The 17283-nt window shown below is 42.7% G+C and overlaps 1 protein-coding gene across 3 annotated transcripts in view; it reads right to left on the bottom strand.

The window, feature by feature from the left end:
- GABRA5 (gamma-aminobutyric acid type A receptor subunit alpha5) overlaps positions 1-17283 on the bottom strand; it is a 90117-nt gene that overhangs the window by 16875 nt on the left and 55959 nt on the right. For all 3 annotated transcript variants that reach the window (XM_055556054.1, XM_055556056.1, XM_055556055.1), the window contains one exon: positions 12142-12224. In XM_055556054.1, the coding sequence (XP_055412029.1) occupies positions 12142-12224 (83 nt within the window). The remainder of the gene's footprint in view (positions 1-12141; positions 12225-17283) is intronic.

Raw genomic sequence — 17283 nt, 5'->3', positions numbered from 1 at the left:
AAACCTTGGGGCAATAGGTCTCAGTGACCCGGGTGGTTCTGAGAGCCAAGAATGACTGGGTGCAGAGACATGCATCAGAGCAGAGAGCACAGAAAACGATGCACCATCCCTCCTCCCGCAACTGCAGAGCTACCTACTCAATGCCAGTGTCCTCAAGGAAGATGGGAAGAGGGCAAAAAGCAGGGGGCACAGGGAAGAGGGGGGCCTTTGGGAAGAATGACGCTTTCAGGAGGGGGACGGTGCCCGCCTGGGTGGCCTGGAGAGAAGCTGACCATGATGCGGGCATGCATGTGGGAGCTGTGGGATGGTGGGGGTGCAGACGTGGTGGGGTACAGACTGGATCACTGGGCACATAGTCCTGACTTTCCCCGTGGGACTGGGTGTGGCTGGGCATGTGGTCCTGACTCTCTGTGGGACTAGGTGTGGCTGGGCATGTGGTCCTGACTCTCTGTGGGACTAGGTGTGGCTGGGCACGTGGTCCTGACTCTCCATGGGACTGGGTGTGTCTAGGCATGTGGTGCTGACTCTCCCCGTGGGACTGGGTGTGGCTGGGCACACGGTCCTGACTCTCCGTGGGACTGGGTGTGGCTGGACACACAGTCCTGACCCTCTCTGTGGGACTATATGTGTGGCTGGACACGTGATCCTAACTGTCCTTGGGACTGGGTGTGGCTGGGAATGCGGTTCTGACTCTCTGTGGGACTGGGTGTGGCTGGGCACGCGGTCCTGACTCTCTGTGGGACTGGGTGTGGCTAGGCATGCGGTCCTGACTCTCTCCATGGGCCTGGGTATGGCTGGGCATGAGGTCCTGAATCTCTGTGGTACTGGGTGTGTCTGGGCACACAGTCCTGACTTTCTCTGTGTGACTGGGTGTGGCTGGGCACACGGTCCTGACTCCTCCGTGGGACTGGGTGTGGCTGGGCACGCGGTCCTGACTCTCCATGGGACTGGGTGTGGCTGGGCACACGGTCCTGACTCTCTGTGGAACTGGGTGTGGCTGGGCACGTGGTCCTGACTCTCTGTGGGACTGGGTGTGGCTGGGCACATGGTCCTGACTCTCTGTGGGACTGGGTGTGGCTGGGCACGCGCTCCTGACTCTCTCTGTGGGACTGGGTGTGGCTGGGCATGCAGTCCTGACTCTCCGTGGGACTGGGTGTGGCTGGGCACGCGGTCCTGACTCCCTATGTGGGACTGGGTGTGGCTGGGCACACGGTCCTAACTCTCCGTGGGACTGGGTGTGGCTGGGCACACGGTTCTGACTCTCTCCATGGGCCTGGATGTGGCTGTCTTTGAGTTCTGGGGCCAAGTGGCATGCAGACCAGGAAAGCCTGTCTGTGCTTCAAGGATCAGAGGCTGAGGAGAGGCTGCCTCTGTTACCTGCAGGCTCACTAGCCTCCACGCCTCTTTCTCCACTGCTGATGGGGATGGGGTCAGGTGGATTATGGACCACCATAATCCAACATTAAGGACCCCAGAAAATCAGAATTGTAACCAGATAAAAGTTACTTGAAATCACAGAGTAATGTATGAATGTCAACTACAATGCACACTAATCATTCATATTGTCTTGTTTTTCAAATTGCTAGTATTAAATGGCCTGTTGATATCAATGACATTTAGCAGCACTAAATCCTGCTCTTTGTGTCAGATGCGTGGCAAACAATCTCTTAGCTGGGACAACAGTAAACGAGGCCATCAAGTTTGCCATACCACCGTCATCTGTCATGATTTAGAGCTCCAGAAACATAACGCTTGCCTTCCTCCAACTATACATCAGCAGAGCTAGGCAAGAAGGTTTGAAACATTTTCACCCACAGCCAACTTGGCAATTCATCACTGCTTTTTGAGCAGCTCTGTCCCCGGGTTGACACCTCCTATGTGTCCTCTTCTGGCTCTGCAAATCCTGAATAAACAGCCACAACGGCACATCAACCCCTCGTTTACAAGGCCTTTTCGAAGCCGCAAGTTTTTGTCTAATGATGAGAGAAACATTTTGGCATGATCCCGACCGTCACTGTTCTACTCTAAACTCTGCTCTCTCATCTTCAGATTGAGGGGAACAGCCTGGAGGTGCTCAGGGCAACATGAACTCATGGCAACCAAGTATTCACCATGTGCCTGATACATAGTAGATCCGCAGTAAACAGTGACCAAGGAACAGAGCCATAGGTTGGACAGAAGTTTTGTTTGGTGTCAAATCCAGTCTCATGAGAAGATCTTTGTACATGAATTCACTTTCTAATTGTCAAAAGCAAACCGAGTGTGTGGGAACCACTGGTTAGTCTTACGTGCCAGGCTATGAGACAGTGAGGAAGCCTCTTCTACTCTGTGCATTCACTGCCTATGTTAGAAGAAATACAGGTTAGGAGGCTATCAGAATTTTGATGATTGGCAAACTCTATAGGATTTTAGTTCTCTGATGCCCGTGTCCCCAGTCTTCCTCCTTCTTCTAAAACTGAGGTAGGAATCGGCAGAGTACACAGGTACTCTGTGTGACCCACCTGCCTTCAACTGCCCCATCAGTCTCCTGAACTGAAAACCAAGTCAATACCTGACACATCAATTCCGTAATCTAAATTAGAAACTTTGTAAAATATAAATGTCTGTGGATACATGATCTCTAATGACCTATGAGACACTCCGCATCCCTGCTTTCAATCAGGCAGGTACCAATGAGATCAGTGGGGCTTTGCCAGGCCTCTTTCCCTGTCCAGAATCAGCTGAGAAGTGAGTGCAGCTCTCTGCAGATGGAGATGAACAGATAACATTGCTGCTCTGTTACCCAGAAAGCAATAGTGGAAGACTGAGATTTGCTAGTCAGATGGCCCATCATCACCCCACAGTTGGGTCTCTGTAAAATTACATGGGGTCACTGACTGCCTGCTGGTCTGAGGGAGAGTTGAGAGACTGTGCTCTGTGTCTATAGACTTAAGTGGAACCAAATCAGGGAAGAAGACAAAGGACTGTCACCCTCCAAGTAGAAGGGCTGCTTCCTTTGTGAAGAAGAATGAGAAGCAAGTCAAAGGCCAGGAATATGAGGATCGAACCCGTCCACATACTCTTCTGTCCCTTTCATAAAGCAATTAGCTTTTTACACATTCATACCAGTAGCTCCTTCCAATCACTTCCCAATTTCTCATAGAAAATAGCATTTTGCAAGTCATCTGGTCTTAAATCACGATGCCATCTTTGACTTATCCATGGGCCCAGAGCCCATCTCATAATCCACTTGTCACACCGGCCACCACCCTGCTGTCAGCTCTCATCACCTCCACTGCTTCGTGACATTCCAAGTACTTGTTTTCACTTCCAAAACAATGACTTCAGCACATCCTCCCCTTAGTCCACATCACTGCTCTGTCTATTTCTACATTTTGGAATTTAAGGCCCTTCCTACTGGGAGCAGAGAATAAGATGTTAGATAGCATCACTGACTCAATGAACACGAATTTCAGCAAACTCTGGGAGACAGTGGAGGACAAAGAAGGCTGGTGTGCTATAGTCCATGGGGACTGACTTAGTGACTAAACAACAATAAAAACATGTAAAAACAACAAAAGCAGCACGAGGTCACAAAGAGACATGACTGAGCGACTGAACAACAATAACAACATCTGAACTGTGACACTGCCGTGTCTCTTCCCCAAAGGGGGAAGCCCAGTGCCTCCACAAACTGATCACCTGCCAATTGTGCTTTATCCTTTATCCATTATGCCTCCTTCCATCCAAATCCTCCAGGCTCAGTTCAAAATATGACCCCCATGAGCTTCCCCAAACAGCCCTCAGTTTCACAAGGGTTTTCACTGAATTATTTAATCTGCCCAGCATTTGCTCCTGTAACCCTGGCCATGCCTGTTTCCCACTGTACCTCGCAGGGTGCTGAGAGCAGAGCACCCCTGACACAGCTGCCAGACGATAATCAAGGTCAACCAACGCACAACACAGACAAAGCTCCAACGTGGCTCTCTGAAACCTGCACTCCAGACACCCACAGACCAGCGGAGCCGCTCCATACTGGCGTGACCAAGGCAGCAGCAGAGCTGTAATCTCACATGTCTGAACACTCTGACAGCTCAGCCTCATGATACTTATGATGGCCTGAAATTCTGTCTACTGGAGATCCACCGAAATAGCGTTCACGTCTAATTTAGGGTATATTCTCATCAATTCAGATGTTTTCTCATGAAACTTGGTCTACCACTTAAGGCATAACTTCACAAATAAAATGAACAACAAAAAAAGGACTATTTCCTTCTCTAAATAGTCTTGATTTGTTTAAGCACTTGCTTCCAAATTTAAGCCATGCCATTAGACCCTGATGCTGGGAAAGATTGAAGGCAGGAGGAGAAGGGCATGACAGAGGATGAGATGGTTGGATGGCATCACTGACTCAATGGACATGAGTTTGAGTAAACTCCAGGAGTTGGCGATGGACAGGGAGGCCTGGCGTGCTGTAGTCCATGGGGTCACAAAGAGTCGGGCATGATTGAGTGACTGAACTGAACTGAATTATCTTTAAGGAATTTCCTTACAGACTGGAAATATAGCTCTAGAATCCAGGGCTAATTTCAATAACTATTTGAATTCTTGAGAGTAGATATAACAATAAGAGAAATATATGTTAATTCAGTTCTGCGTTAGAGAAGCCAGAGTATGTGGCTCATCAGAATAATGATGACTATCTGCATTGCTTTGTCTCCTAACAGCAGAGAGTTGTTGGACTGGGTAATTTGAAAATCATTATATTATCACATTTAACCTCTGCAGCCCTGGATGCCAAGGGTAGAAGTGAGCTATTTGACCAAGCAGCTATTTTTAGTAAATCCAAAAGATAAAACACAAGCAAGAAAAACACTTCACTGAATAGTATTTCTCCTCCTAAAACTATTTAGTCTTGAGTTGAAACCATAGGAGCTGAGGAAAAGTGAAGTCTATGAGGTTTTCTAGCTTTGGGTCAATTGTATGCAAACATGACATATGAGGAAAATCTTCTAAGCTGCCTTGAATATCATAGTAATGATAGTAACAGCAAACATGAATAAGTGATCGCATCAATTTCAAACCAATCTTACAATATCAGGCAGATATAAATAAATTTGGTATGAGAGTTCTGTATCTCCACTGAGTTCAAGAAATGTTTATATTGGTTTTGTCTTGCTATGAAGTTCAAGAAATGTGTACATACATACATATATATATGCATGTATATATATGTACATTTTATATATATATATAAATTGATGTTGTTTGGTTGAATGTAGAAATGAAGAGGCCCTATTAGATACATATTTTAGCTTTGAATATTATAAATTATATAACCATAGTTGGGGAGTCGCTGAATATGAGATTATATAAAGAGTGTTTAAAAGCTCACATACTTTATTTCACCAAAAATTGCTTTGTGCTGCCTGCCCTGCACACCACTGCCATTAAATCTGAACATCACATTGACTTGAATTTATTCAGATAATGATGAAAAATAACAATCTTTGACTTTTAGTGTTCTACCTTTGATCAAATGAAGAGTGTAATTTTCAGGTGCAAAGAGTGGCATAATTTTAAGTGCCATAATGACTCAGTGTTTCCTAAATGAGGTGCCCCAGGGACCTTTTTAAGGGTTTGTCCCAACTACTGATGTGCACAGCCACTGACGGCAGTAGGAGTTTAAATAAATTCTAGTGAGAGTCCCTCTCTATTACACTACTTTCCCCAAGTAAACGTATGTGTTATCTCTACATGGCATTTGAAGATCATAATTTGAAAAAAAAAGATTTATTCCCATCCAACTTAATTTTGGTTCATCACACATACTTCTGATCCCCCAAATCCCTTTGGAATTAAGAAGGAAATTAGTTTTAAAGGAAACCCTCAGAATTAAAGGAAGTTCCCTCCCAGTAATGGCAGAGTGGCTATTAGTAGGTAATAACTATTAACTTTGGACACCACATGAAAAATAACTCCTTGAAGGCAATGGAGAGTGAACAAGGGCAGGAGGGACCCAGAGAGGAGCTGGCACTTGGATGCAGGGAGTGGCTTCTCTTTAAAAAAGTAAAAGACAGAAAATAATCACTTGACTCTAGTCAAATACCACAGAAAAGATGCTGCCCTGACCCAGCCCAGGCCCGCAAAGAGAGTGGGAAGCTAGGCTTTCCCCTCAGCAGCTATGAGGACAGGTCCAGCCTGAGGCCAGGGCCTTCTGTCGGTGGGCAGCACCGACACACACTCTCTGCAGGGGCGAGAGGGCGAGGGGAGCCTGGACCCCCACCGACGAGCAGGAGCAGTCCTCCTGACACTTGCTGGGGCTGTGTCACAGGAGGCCCAGTGGAAGCTCAGACTCCTACCACCCCAAGGCCAGCCTACCCACACAGTGGCAGGGGACACTGGTACGGAGCTCGAGGTCCTGTATCTACCCAGCAGCAGCCAGAACCCAGGCCTCCCCCTGTCAACGGAAGCTGGGGGGAAGCCTCAGTTCAGTTCAGTTCAGTCACTCAGTCGTATCTGACTCCTTGCAACCTCATGAACCTCAGCATGCCAGGCCTCCCTGTCCATTACCAACTCCTAGAGTCTACTCAGACTCATGTCCATCGAGTCAGTGATGCCATCCAACCATCTCATCCTCTGTCGTCCTGCCTTCAATCTTTCCCAGCATCAGAGGGGAAGCCTACCTGGCAGTAAGAAGGCTGTGGTACACCTTTCCCTCCAGAGCAGTGATTTTAAGTCTAGCTAAAACAGAAGGTTTCAATAAATCTAGAGTGTCATAATATAACACACGAAATGTCCAGGTTCCAATACAAACACATTTGTCCTAATCATAACCAGGAAGATCAAACTGGGTTTTTTGAAAAATCAATAGATGTCAAGGAAGAGATGACAGAGATGTTAGAATTACCCGACAAAGAGTTTTTTAAGCAGCCACCGTAAAATGCCACAATGATCAATTACAAACATGCTTGAAACAAATTAAAAAATAGGAAGTCTCAGCAAAGAAATAAAAGAGAGAAACAAAACTCAAACATAAGTTTTAGTATTTGTGTTGGTCTGCTTGGGCTACCATAACAAAGTACTATAGACTGGTTGAATTAATCAAAATTTATTTTCTCACAGTTCTGGAGGCTGTCAAGTCCAAGATGAAGGTGTTAGCAGATTCTGGTGAGGATTCTTGTCCTGATTTACACAGGGCTGCCTTCTCCCTGTGCACTCACATGGCCTCTCCTTGTTGCATGCATGTGGAGACAGAGAGATCTCTCTCTCTTCCTTTGCTTATAAAGGCACTAATCCCATCAGATGAGGGTTGTACCTTTATGACCTCCATTAACTTTAGTTACAAAGGCTTTATGCTCAAATACAGTAACACTGAGGATTAGGGTTTCAAAATATGAATTTGGGAGGCATAATTCAGTTCATAACATTCTACCACTGGCCCCCACAAAATTCATGTCCTTCTCACATGCAAAATATATTCATTCCATCCTAGTAAGTCCCAAAGTCTTAACTCTTTCCAAGCATCAACTCTAATGTCTGAAGTCCAAAGTCTCATCTAAACATCATCTAAATCAGATATCAGTTAGACTCAATTCATCCTGAGGCAAAATTTGTCTCCAGCTGTGACCTTGTGAAACAAGTTATTTTGCTCTAAAATATAATGGTGGGATGGGTATAGGATAGACATTCCCCTTTCAAAAGGAAAAGAAGGGCTGATAAGTCTCAAGCAAGTCCAAAACCTAGCAAGGCAAGTTCCACTAGATCTTAAAGCTCGAACATAATCCTCTCTGGTTCAGTGTTCGGGGAGCAGCCTCACACCCACTGCCTTGCAGGGAGCAGCACTCAGGGCTCTGCTGATGACAGAGGAGAGGCTGTCTCACTCCCTGGCCCATGCACGCTGCACCTGGGCCAGGACTGGCAGCTCTGAATCACTTTGGGGCTCATTCTTCCTGCTTCTGTTGAGATGGCTTATAACACCATGGTAACCATTTTTTTTTTTGGGGGGGGGGTGTTCCGTCATGAACAAACTTCCTCATTTTTGCAATATAAGAATTTCCCAAATCTTTAAGTTCTGGAATTTGTTTTCATTTTTTTGTTTTGGCTTAACAATTCCTTCTTTAATTCATCTGTTGCCTCTCAAGAGGAACCAAACAACTCCTCCAGCACTTCAGAAATTTCCTCAACTAAATACCCAATTTCATTACTCACAAGGTTTACCTTCTACAAAACACTAGAATACAAATTAGTCAAGTGCTTTGCCGATTCATAACAAGGAGCATCTTTCCACCATTTTCCAAAAACCTGTTTCACATTTCTTTCTGAGACCTCACCAGAAAACCTTTAACATCCAAGTTTCAAGCAGCATTCTATTCATGATTATTTGGGTATTCTCTAAGAAGATGAAAAATTTCTCTCTAGTGCTTTTTTTTTTCTTTTGAAGCCCTAACCAGTATTTTCAATATCCTCATTTCAGCCAACAACAGTCCCTTCATAGCAAGCTCAGCTTTTTTAAACATTCACTACAAAACTCTCCAGCCTCTATCCCTTACCCAGTTCTAAAGCCACATTCACATTCTCAGGCATTTGCCAGAGTAGCACCTATTCTCATAACCAAAATCTGTATTAGTCAGGTTTCTCCAGAGAAAGAGAAACAATAGGATATGTGTGTGTATATCATCTCTATATAGACATATATATATATACACATATATATGACTTATTATAAGATATACACACACACACACACATATATATATATATATATATGATTTATTATAAGGTGTTGCCTTATGAAGTAATAGTAGCTTAAAGTCCCAAGATCTGCAGTGCAGTTCCAGTTTGAGAACTGTTAGGCTGGAGACCAAGAAGAACTGTTTCAGTTTGCATCCAAAGGCAGGAAAAGACCAACATGCCTGCTCAGGGCAGTTAGGTAGGAGGGGTTTCTTACCCATGGGAAAGTCAGCCCTTCTGTTCTAGTTCAGGTCTTCAACTGATTGAACAAGGTCCACCCACATTAGGGAGGGCAATCTGCTTTATTCAGTCAACCAATCTAAATGTTAATCTTATTAAAAAAATATCCTCACATGCACACCCAGAATAATATTTAACTATTTAATAGTTAACTATTAAATAATATTTAACTATTTAATAGTATCTAGGCATCCTGTGGCCCAGTCAAGTTGACACATAGAATTAAAGAAAATAAGAACTAATAACCATAATAAGAAGCTCACTAAATGGGCTCATCAGCAAGAGGAGGGAACAAAAGAAAGTATCATTAAAATGAAATACACAACAATAAAAATTAAGTTTATCTGAAAAATAGAGTATTGGGTTGCACCTCTTAGGCCTAAGAGGCCTGTACTCAACCATCCTCTAGACTGAAGAAACAGTCAGTGACAGAGGTGTCAATGGTTTAAAGGATGAGGGAGCTTACACCCACCGTGTGTGCTGGGTGGCCAGCAGGACATGGTAGCCACCTTTGCTCAGGGGGAGGAGGAGATTGCCAGTTACAGGGGGAAATGGTACCAAGTTGGCTCATCAGTTACCAGGGAGACCACCAGAGGGGCCCAGTCCTCACCAACCCTTTGATAAGAGGAGAGGAGAGTTGAGTTCTGACCTAAAGCTAGAACAGTCATTAGCTGGGGCCTGGGACAAGTATCTAAGTCAGTTGTGTGAGTAGGGTGTAGGTGTATATCCACTGGTCAGGCAGGCGATATACAGAGAGCAAGAGAAAAGCCATCTTGAGGAGCCTGACCACACACAGATGCAATAGAAAAAAACGCAAAGAGCCTCAGAACTTGTGGGAATACAACAAAAGATTTAATATTCATGTCATTGGAATCAGGAAAGAAGAGAAAGAGGATGGGGCAGGAAAAGTATTCAAAGTAATAACTGCTCAAACTCCCTAAATTCGACCAAAACCTATAGATTCAAGAAGTAGAACAAATCTCAAATCAGATAAACCCAAAGAAATCCACACTAATACACATCATAGTCAAATTTCTCTAAAGACAAAAAAAAAGAAGCTTGAAAGCAACAAAGAGAAAAGATATCATGCCTATAAGGAAAATATGATTTGAATTACAGCAGATTTCTCATCAGAAACCATGGAGGCAAGAATAAAGTAGCACATTTTTCAAATGCCACAAAACTGTCAGAACAGAATCTTATATTCATTAAAAATGTTCTTCAGGTATGAAGAGAGAAATCAAGATATTTTCAGATGAAGAAAAACTAAGAGAATTTATTGCCAGAAGTCTATCCTAAAAGAATGGTTAAAGGAAGTTTGCTAAGCAGTTATAAAGGAGGCTGTAGCCCTCCAGGCTCCTCTGTCCATGGGGATTCTCCAGGCAAAAACACTGGAGTGGGTTGCTATGCCCGCCTCCAGGGGAGCAAAAACACTGGAGTGGGTTGCTATGCCCGCCTCCAGGGGATCTTCCCAACCCAGGGATAGAACTCAGGTCTCCCACATCACAGGCAGATTCTTAACCATCTGAGCCACCAGGGAAGCCCAGTTTTAATATAACATTTATTTCAAAATGTTTTATTTTATTTTTATGAAAAAATAACTTTTAGTTATAAAAGAAGAAATCTTGGGACACTGGGAGTACAATAAAAGAACACCATAAGTAAAAATAGAGAAAAAAATATCCTTTTTCTCTTAAGATTTCAAAATTAAGTTTGATGGTTCAAATAAACACCATAATACTCTCTGACGTGATTCTAGGTGAATACAGACAAAATGTTTAAGACAACTATATTTTCACTATCTTAGGATAAAGGAACATAGCCTTCATATGAATTGGTAAAATAAGAATAGTAAACTGTAATAAGTCATGTATGTATAAAATAATATCTACAGCAATAACTAAAAAGGTATATAAGAAGATACAAACAAAACACTATAAATTAAAAAAAAAAACAAAAACGGAATCATAATAAATGCTCAGCTAACCCACATGGAGTCAGGAAAAGGAAAATAAAGAAACAGAAAACAGAGAGCAGAAAACCAAAAAATCAAATAAAGTGGCAGACAAGCCCTCCAGAAAGTGTAAATTATGAGAATACACCAATTAAAAGATAAAGACTGGCAAAGCAAATTTAAAAATATGACCCAAACATACACCAACTACAAGAAATTCATTTTAACATGATGATTAAGCAAATGGAAATGTGTATATATATATATATACATATATCTTTCAAATATAATCAAAAGAAAGTAGGAGTGGCCATATAGATTTCAGGTAGACTTTAAAACAAAGAAAATTACCACAGACAGAGAGGAATATTATGCAATCATAAAGGGTTGATTCACCCAGAAGAGACTATAATCCTGAATGTGTGTGCACCAAAGAACAAGTGAGAAATACATGGAACAAAAAAGTACTGAACTGAAAGTAGGAATAGTCAATTGCACAATTAGTTGGAGCCTTCAACACCTCTTGCTCAATAACTGATGTAGACAGAAAATCAGCAAACAGTATAGAACTCACAATAGCACAGTCAACAGGATCTAATTAATACTTGTAGAGCATTCCACCAAGTAACCGCAAAGTATACATGATTTTCAAGTGTTCAAAGCACAAATACCAAGATGAAGCCTCTGGGTCATGAAATAAACTGCCATAAATGTAAGAAAGGTGAAATCATATAGAAGGTGTCCTCTGATTATAACGGAATTAAACTAGAAATCAATAACAGAACGATAACAGAAAAATTAAATAGCCACATATAAATAATCAAATGTTCATACGGAACATCTGAGAAGTGACTCAACATAGCAATGACTACCACGCAATAAGGAGTTCTGAGGTGGGTAATGGAAATTGGGTCATTAAGGGCCCCTGGAGGAGGTGACCTGGAATCTGAGAAGTGAAAACAAGAAAGAACTGTCTGGTGCAGGTCTAGGGGTGAGGAATTGTTTCCCCAGGAGCATATCCTAGAGGGCAAAAGCCCCCATTTGCATTCTCTCAGTTACAGGCACGGAAATCATTCTGAGAGGACAAGTGTGTGTACCCTGCTGCCTCTCCAGCTTTCCCAAGCACACTGAAGCGCATCTTGAGTTTATTTACATATAGTATCTAAATACTTCTGAATGAATGTGGAAATAACCCCAAAGTATATCCATGGTTCTTACTTTTGAAAATAACTTACAGCTGCCAAATTTCAGAGGGCAGGCATGGGCATCCATTGGGAAGTCTTCAAGTTGCATTGGGCACTCTGCAGAGATGGTCAAGCTGAAAAACAAGAGATGGGGACCTTTCAATGACTCGTCAACTCTATTTATTGGACACCATGTTCCAGAAAGGCATATTAAGTACTCCACTCATTATTTTAATTAAAGTCTTTTATGAAATTGTCTAAACTGTTGCATCAAATTACATAGGATTACATTGTAGGTGAATATCATTTAGAAATAAGGTTTAAATCAAATCTACTCGGGAGTTCTGTGGCTTGATGTGTCTATACATACATTACCACTTGTAAAGCAATTTGAAATGCCTTTAAAAATAATTTATTCTTTTATTCTTGCATCACTTACCAAGAGTAATCTAAAAAACTTCCCTTGACCAGGCTGAAAATATATTTTTTTCTGAAATAATTTATAAGCTCAAAAATATAAATGTGGAATAAATGCACAGTCCATATTTTGACCCCAGAATATTCATTGGAAGGACTGATGCTGAAGCTGAAGCTCCAATACTTTGGTCACCTGATGAGAAGAGTCAACTCATTGGAAAAGACCCTGATGCTGGGAAAGATTGAGTGCATGAGGAGAAGGGGGTGGCAGAGGATGAGATGGTTGGATGGCATCATCGACTCAATGGACATGAGTTTGAGCAAACTTGAGGAAATAGTGACAGACGGGGAAGTCTAGCATGCTGCAGTCATGGGGTTGCAAAGAGTCTGACCCACTGAGTGACTGAACAACAGCAACAAGCTTTAACCAAAAGCTGGCTATAATTATCAGGTACTGGGCTGCTACCATGAAACTTCAGAGTAAGTGAAACGGCAACTTTCCTACTGTTTTTAATCCAAGTCTGGTCTTCCAGATAATAATGCCATCCACTACCACCGTCACTAATGACTAAAACAGCACTGGGCGTAAGAGCTGCTGGTCTGTGCCAGGCACTGGGTTAAGTGCTTCACCTGTATTAACACATCGTTAGAACAGCATGATTTACTGCTATTATCATCCCAGTTTCAAGGTAAGAAAGTCAGACACAGATATTAAGGGATCCGGACACGAATGCACAGACCCTAACGGCAAGTCCTCCCACAGGCTCTGTGACCTGAGGCCGGCTGTATTTGCGGAGTTGTCCCTGTGGTGGTTTTACTTTTTTTACAGAGCTACTAATTAGGCAGTAAATCCAAATTTCTTTAGGAGTTAATCTTCTGTTTCTCGATGTTTAATTCTATTATTTAAAATGAAAAATAATTTCCTAAAATGAAACCAAATTGCACAATTTTCAACTTTAAAATGGATGTTACAATTCTATTTTCTTATATTAAGTCTGGATCTTGCCTATGTGCCTGGGATGAGAGTCAAAATATACAATCATTTTTGTCTTTACTGCTTCCTTCTTTCAAGATAGATTAACCTTTTGCCCTTTAATTGGGCACATAATTCACACTTGACAATTCCAGATGGAGTGGTCAATGCATGTATTCTCTGAATGGAGCTAAAACATGTGTCAGTGGAAGGAAGGTGTGTGTCCATCACAGAGAGGAAATTTTCTGGTGGTCTGGGGGGACCACTCTCTCCCAAATGGGGTCAGTTCTAAGGGATGTGAGTGCATGTGGGTGAGAATATACCATAAAAGTTTCACATTCAGGCAGGGAGATGATATTTAAAATTATATGCCACCTAGGTTCATAGAAGAATATGGAAAATGCGGAAGAAAAAAAGTTACAAATACTTATCATTTCACTTATAATTTCACCTCATACATGTTGTCCAGATTTTTTCACAAGTACATATGTTCTCATTTCATTCTTCTTGGTTTATAAAATTCAGTCTTTTGGTTACCCAACATTAGAGTAGAGGTATTCCCCAAATCATTAAAATCTCTACAGAATCATGACTTTGAAAGGTGCAATATTTAATTGTAGCATGCAGATGTGTAAGTATATGTAGGATATAGATATATCTGTATATGTGTGGACATCTTCAAGCATAAACTATATAAAATGGATTATTATTAGAGACGAAGAAATAAGTAAGGTAAATGAATATTTATTTAGTAGAACTAAGAAAACAGGACTTAAAAACCACAGCCTGTGAGGAGGACATTCAGCCAACATAAAAGAAAATAGTGTTACTCTATTCAGTTGTTAGTAAACTTAAGCCATTTGTTAAAAAAGATAGTGGGACAGAAAAACTTAAGTGAGTCAAATATGTTCTGGAGAATAAAATCACAATGACCCAGTAAATCTAGAATTTTCTTGAGAAACAAATTTATAGTAGGGAAATAGAAGTCATATACAAAGCTACAGTGCCATGTACAACGCAATAACTGAAAATAAGCACATGAAGAAATGGTGATATGGAAGCACAGAGAATGCTAATGATTAGGAAAGTCTGTCTCACATGCAGCCTCCGTTCCAACAGCTGATGGCCCTGGTGTAAGGAACATGCTGGGCTCAGCCCGTGGGAATACGGCAGGGCAGTGAGTGGGGTGCTTCAGGTGCAACCGACTGGCCTAGCCCTGCTGCAGGGCTCACAGACCCCAACCAGCAGACCCAGTGCTGCAGACGTCATGTTGCCCCCACCCAGCTCAACAACTACTGGCTGCACTCCCACCACAGAGTAACATAGAGAGGGTCCTTCCGTGGCAGAATCTCCTCTCGAGACACTAGCATGGCTGGAGCTCACACAACTGGGCTTCTGTCCCTTGGAAAACACCACTCAGCCCACTGGGTCTGGAGGCTGCCCTGGAGCCAGATGTGTTGGCTGGGTTCTTGACAATGTGGTGAGTCATGGTTAACTCCTCTGCCCCTTGCTTGGAGCTGGTTCTCTGCTTCAATATCCATGGCCACGGGGGCACCTGATTTCTGCTGTTTATCAGAGAAGACCCCCGCAGGGGACTTGGCCTCCCACCTTTGTCACTCTGCCCACTCCTGACTTTTTGTCCATTTCTTCGCATACTGCTTTTCTTGGCTAACAGTGTGTGTCTATAAGAGAGGTGAGGAGCCATCCCTTCTGTAACTGTGGTCTTAGCATCTCATGTCTTGCTTTATTCTGGCTGTTTGGCCCTGAGATCTAGGCCGAGACTGCTGCGCTGACATTTTACAATGGCAAGGAATGTATACCCAGGAGTCCGCTTTTAGCATACAGCAGGAGAAGGTGTGGGTAGAGACAGGGAGAAAGAATTTAAGTGGATCTAAAAAGAAAACTCTTTTGAAGAAAAAACATAAAACATAGTAAAATATAAAAAGAAGTAAAAACATAAAAAAGATTCTACAATTACCATCTCGATAAGTGTTAACATTAGAGCCTCTGAGATTGTTTCCCCAATTTAATAGACTTCCTTAGAATTAGAATTCCAAACATCAAAAAAATGTACTTCATTTATGGTACCATCTCTCCTCTAAGGAATCAATGTATTATTCAGATAAATTTCCCAATAGCAAATGTTTCAACCTTCAACCTTAGTAAGAGAACATTAAAAATTTTGATGCCTTTGAACATTTTTTAAAAAGGCTTTTATAGTATTCAAACCACGTCTCTAGATAAGAGAGACCGTTCCATTCACAGGATCCTTAAAATGTAGTGTCCTTTAATGTATAATCAACCTCCTTCACACAAAACTGAGATCAAAGCGCTCCATGGAATATGGACTGCCATAGCAAAGGAACTAGCCAGGCCATCTCTTAGAAACACTTTTCTTAAAAGGTTAATGAATGTGTTTATGGAAAAACTTCAGTGAATTACTGGTAGATCCAAGTATATGCTTTTCTTCCCCAAAGGTTATATTTCTGTTTTACTTCCAGTTTCTAAAGACATTCAAGCAGTAACTTATTGGAATGTAAGGTCCATTTTTAATATCTTAATTTTAGGGCTAGAAAAAGGGCATTTTGTGACTTAAGCTGTTTGCTTCAACTTGGATGTAAACTCCCTAGAGAGCTCTTTGCTTGCACAGGGGCAGCCCACAGTGCAGCATGCTTTAAGATGTTAAAACAGCCAAATTCTAGAGTAGCTTTGCCGTTAAGGAACTGTGAGACCTTTGTAAACTGCCTAACCTCTCTGATTCAGCTTATCCAAATGAAAAAGAAAATAGTAACAGCTGCTTTATTCTCTGGGAAAAAAAAGAAAAGTTAATAGGTGTGAATAGAGATTTCTACCCAATATGCTCTTCAGAGCCAAGCCTTCTTCATTTACATGAAAATACTGCGTGGATACAATAGGTGTCGTGGCAGACAGAATAATGGTCCTGCAAAGATGTCCATGTCCTAATCCCCCAAACCTCATGACTTGTAAATATGTTACCTTAAATAGCAGAAGGGCTTTGAGGATGTGATTAAGTGAAGGCCTCTGGGAGATGGGAGATTATCTTGGATTATCCAGATGGGCCCAGCAGAATCATACAGGCAGGAATGTCATCAGAAGCCATGCAGCGGGAGATTGGTTCAAGCCAGCAGAGGAGAAGGGTGTGTGCTCACCTCCTCCCGTGAGAGCACCGAAATCACCACTAACCACTCAACACTCGTCGACAAGGGGTGCTGGAACCCATCGAAAGAGATACCCCACATCCAAAGACAAAGCTGCAACAAGAGAGTAGGAGGTGCGCAACCATAATAAAATCCAATTCCATAACCGCCGGGTGGGCGGCCCACAGACTAGAGGACAATTATACCACAGAGGTTCTCCCACTGTTGTGAAGGTACTGAGTCCCAGGTCCGACTCCCAGCCTGGGGATCTGGCAAAAGGATTAGGAATCCCCAGGGAATCTGACTTTAAAGGCCAGCAGGATTTGAATGCAGATTTCCACAGGGCTGGGGAAACATTCCATTCTTGGAGGACAGACACAAAATCTTGCGTACCAGGACCCAGGGGATAGGAGCAGTGACCCCACAGGAGATGGAACCAAACCTGCCTGCTAGTGCTGGGGCATCCCTTGCAGAGGCATGGTTGGCAGAGCCCCCTTAGGGGACAAGGGCACTGGCAGCAGCAGTTCCCGATGTGCCTGTAGGCATGAGCCCTCATGGAGGTTGTCACCATTGCCCCTAGAATAAAGCCTGTTGAGTCCAGGGCTGGGTTGCCTCAGATCAATTCAAACCCATCCATCAGCAAAC

The sequence above is a fragment of the Bubalus kerabau genome, chromosome 19, assembly GCF_029407905.1.
Source record: "Bubalus kerabau isolate K-KA32 ecotype Philippines breed swamp buffalo chromosome 19, PCC_UOA_SB_1v2, whole genome shotgun sequence".
Taxonomy (NCBI): domain Eukaryota; kingdom Metazoa; phylum Chordata; class Mammalia; order Artiodactyla; family Bovidae; genus Bubalus; species Bubalus kerabau.
The sequence above is the reverse complement of the archived record's forward strand: the minus strand, read 5'-3'. Positions and strand labels throughout refer to the sequence as shown.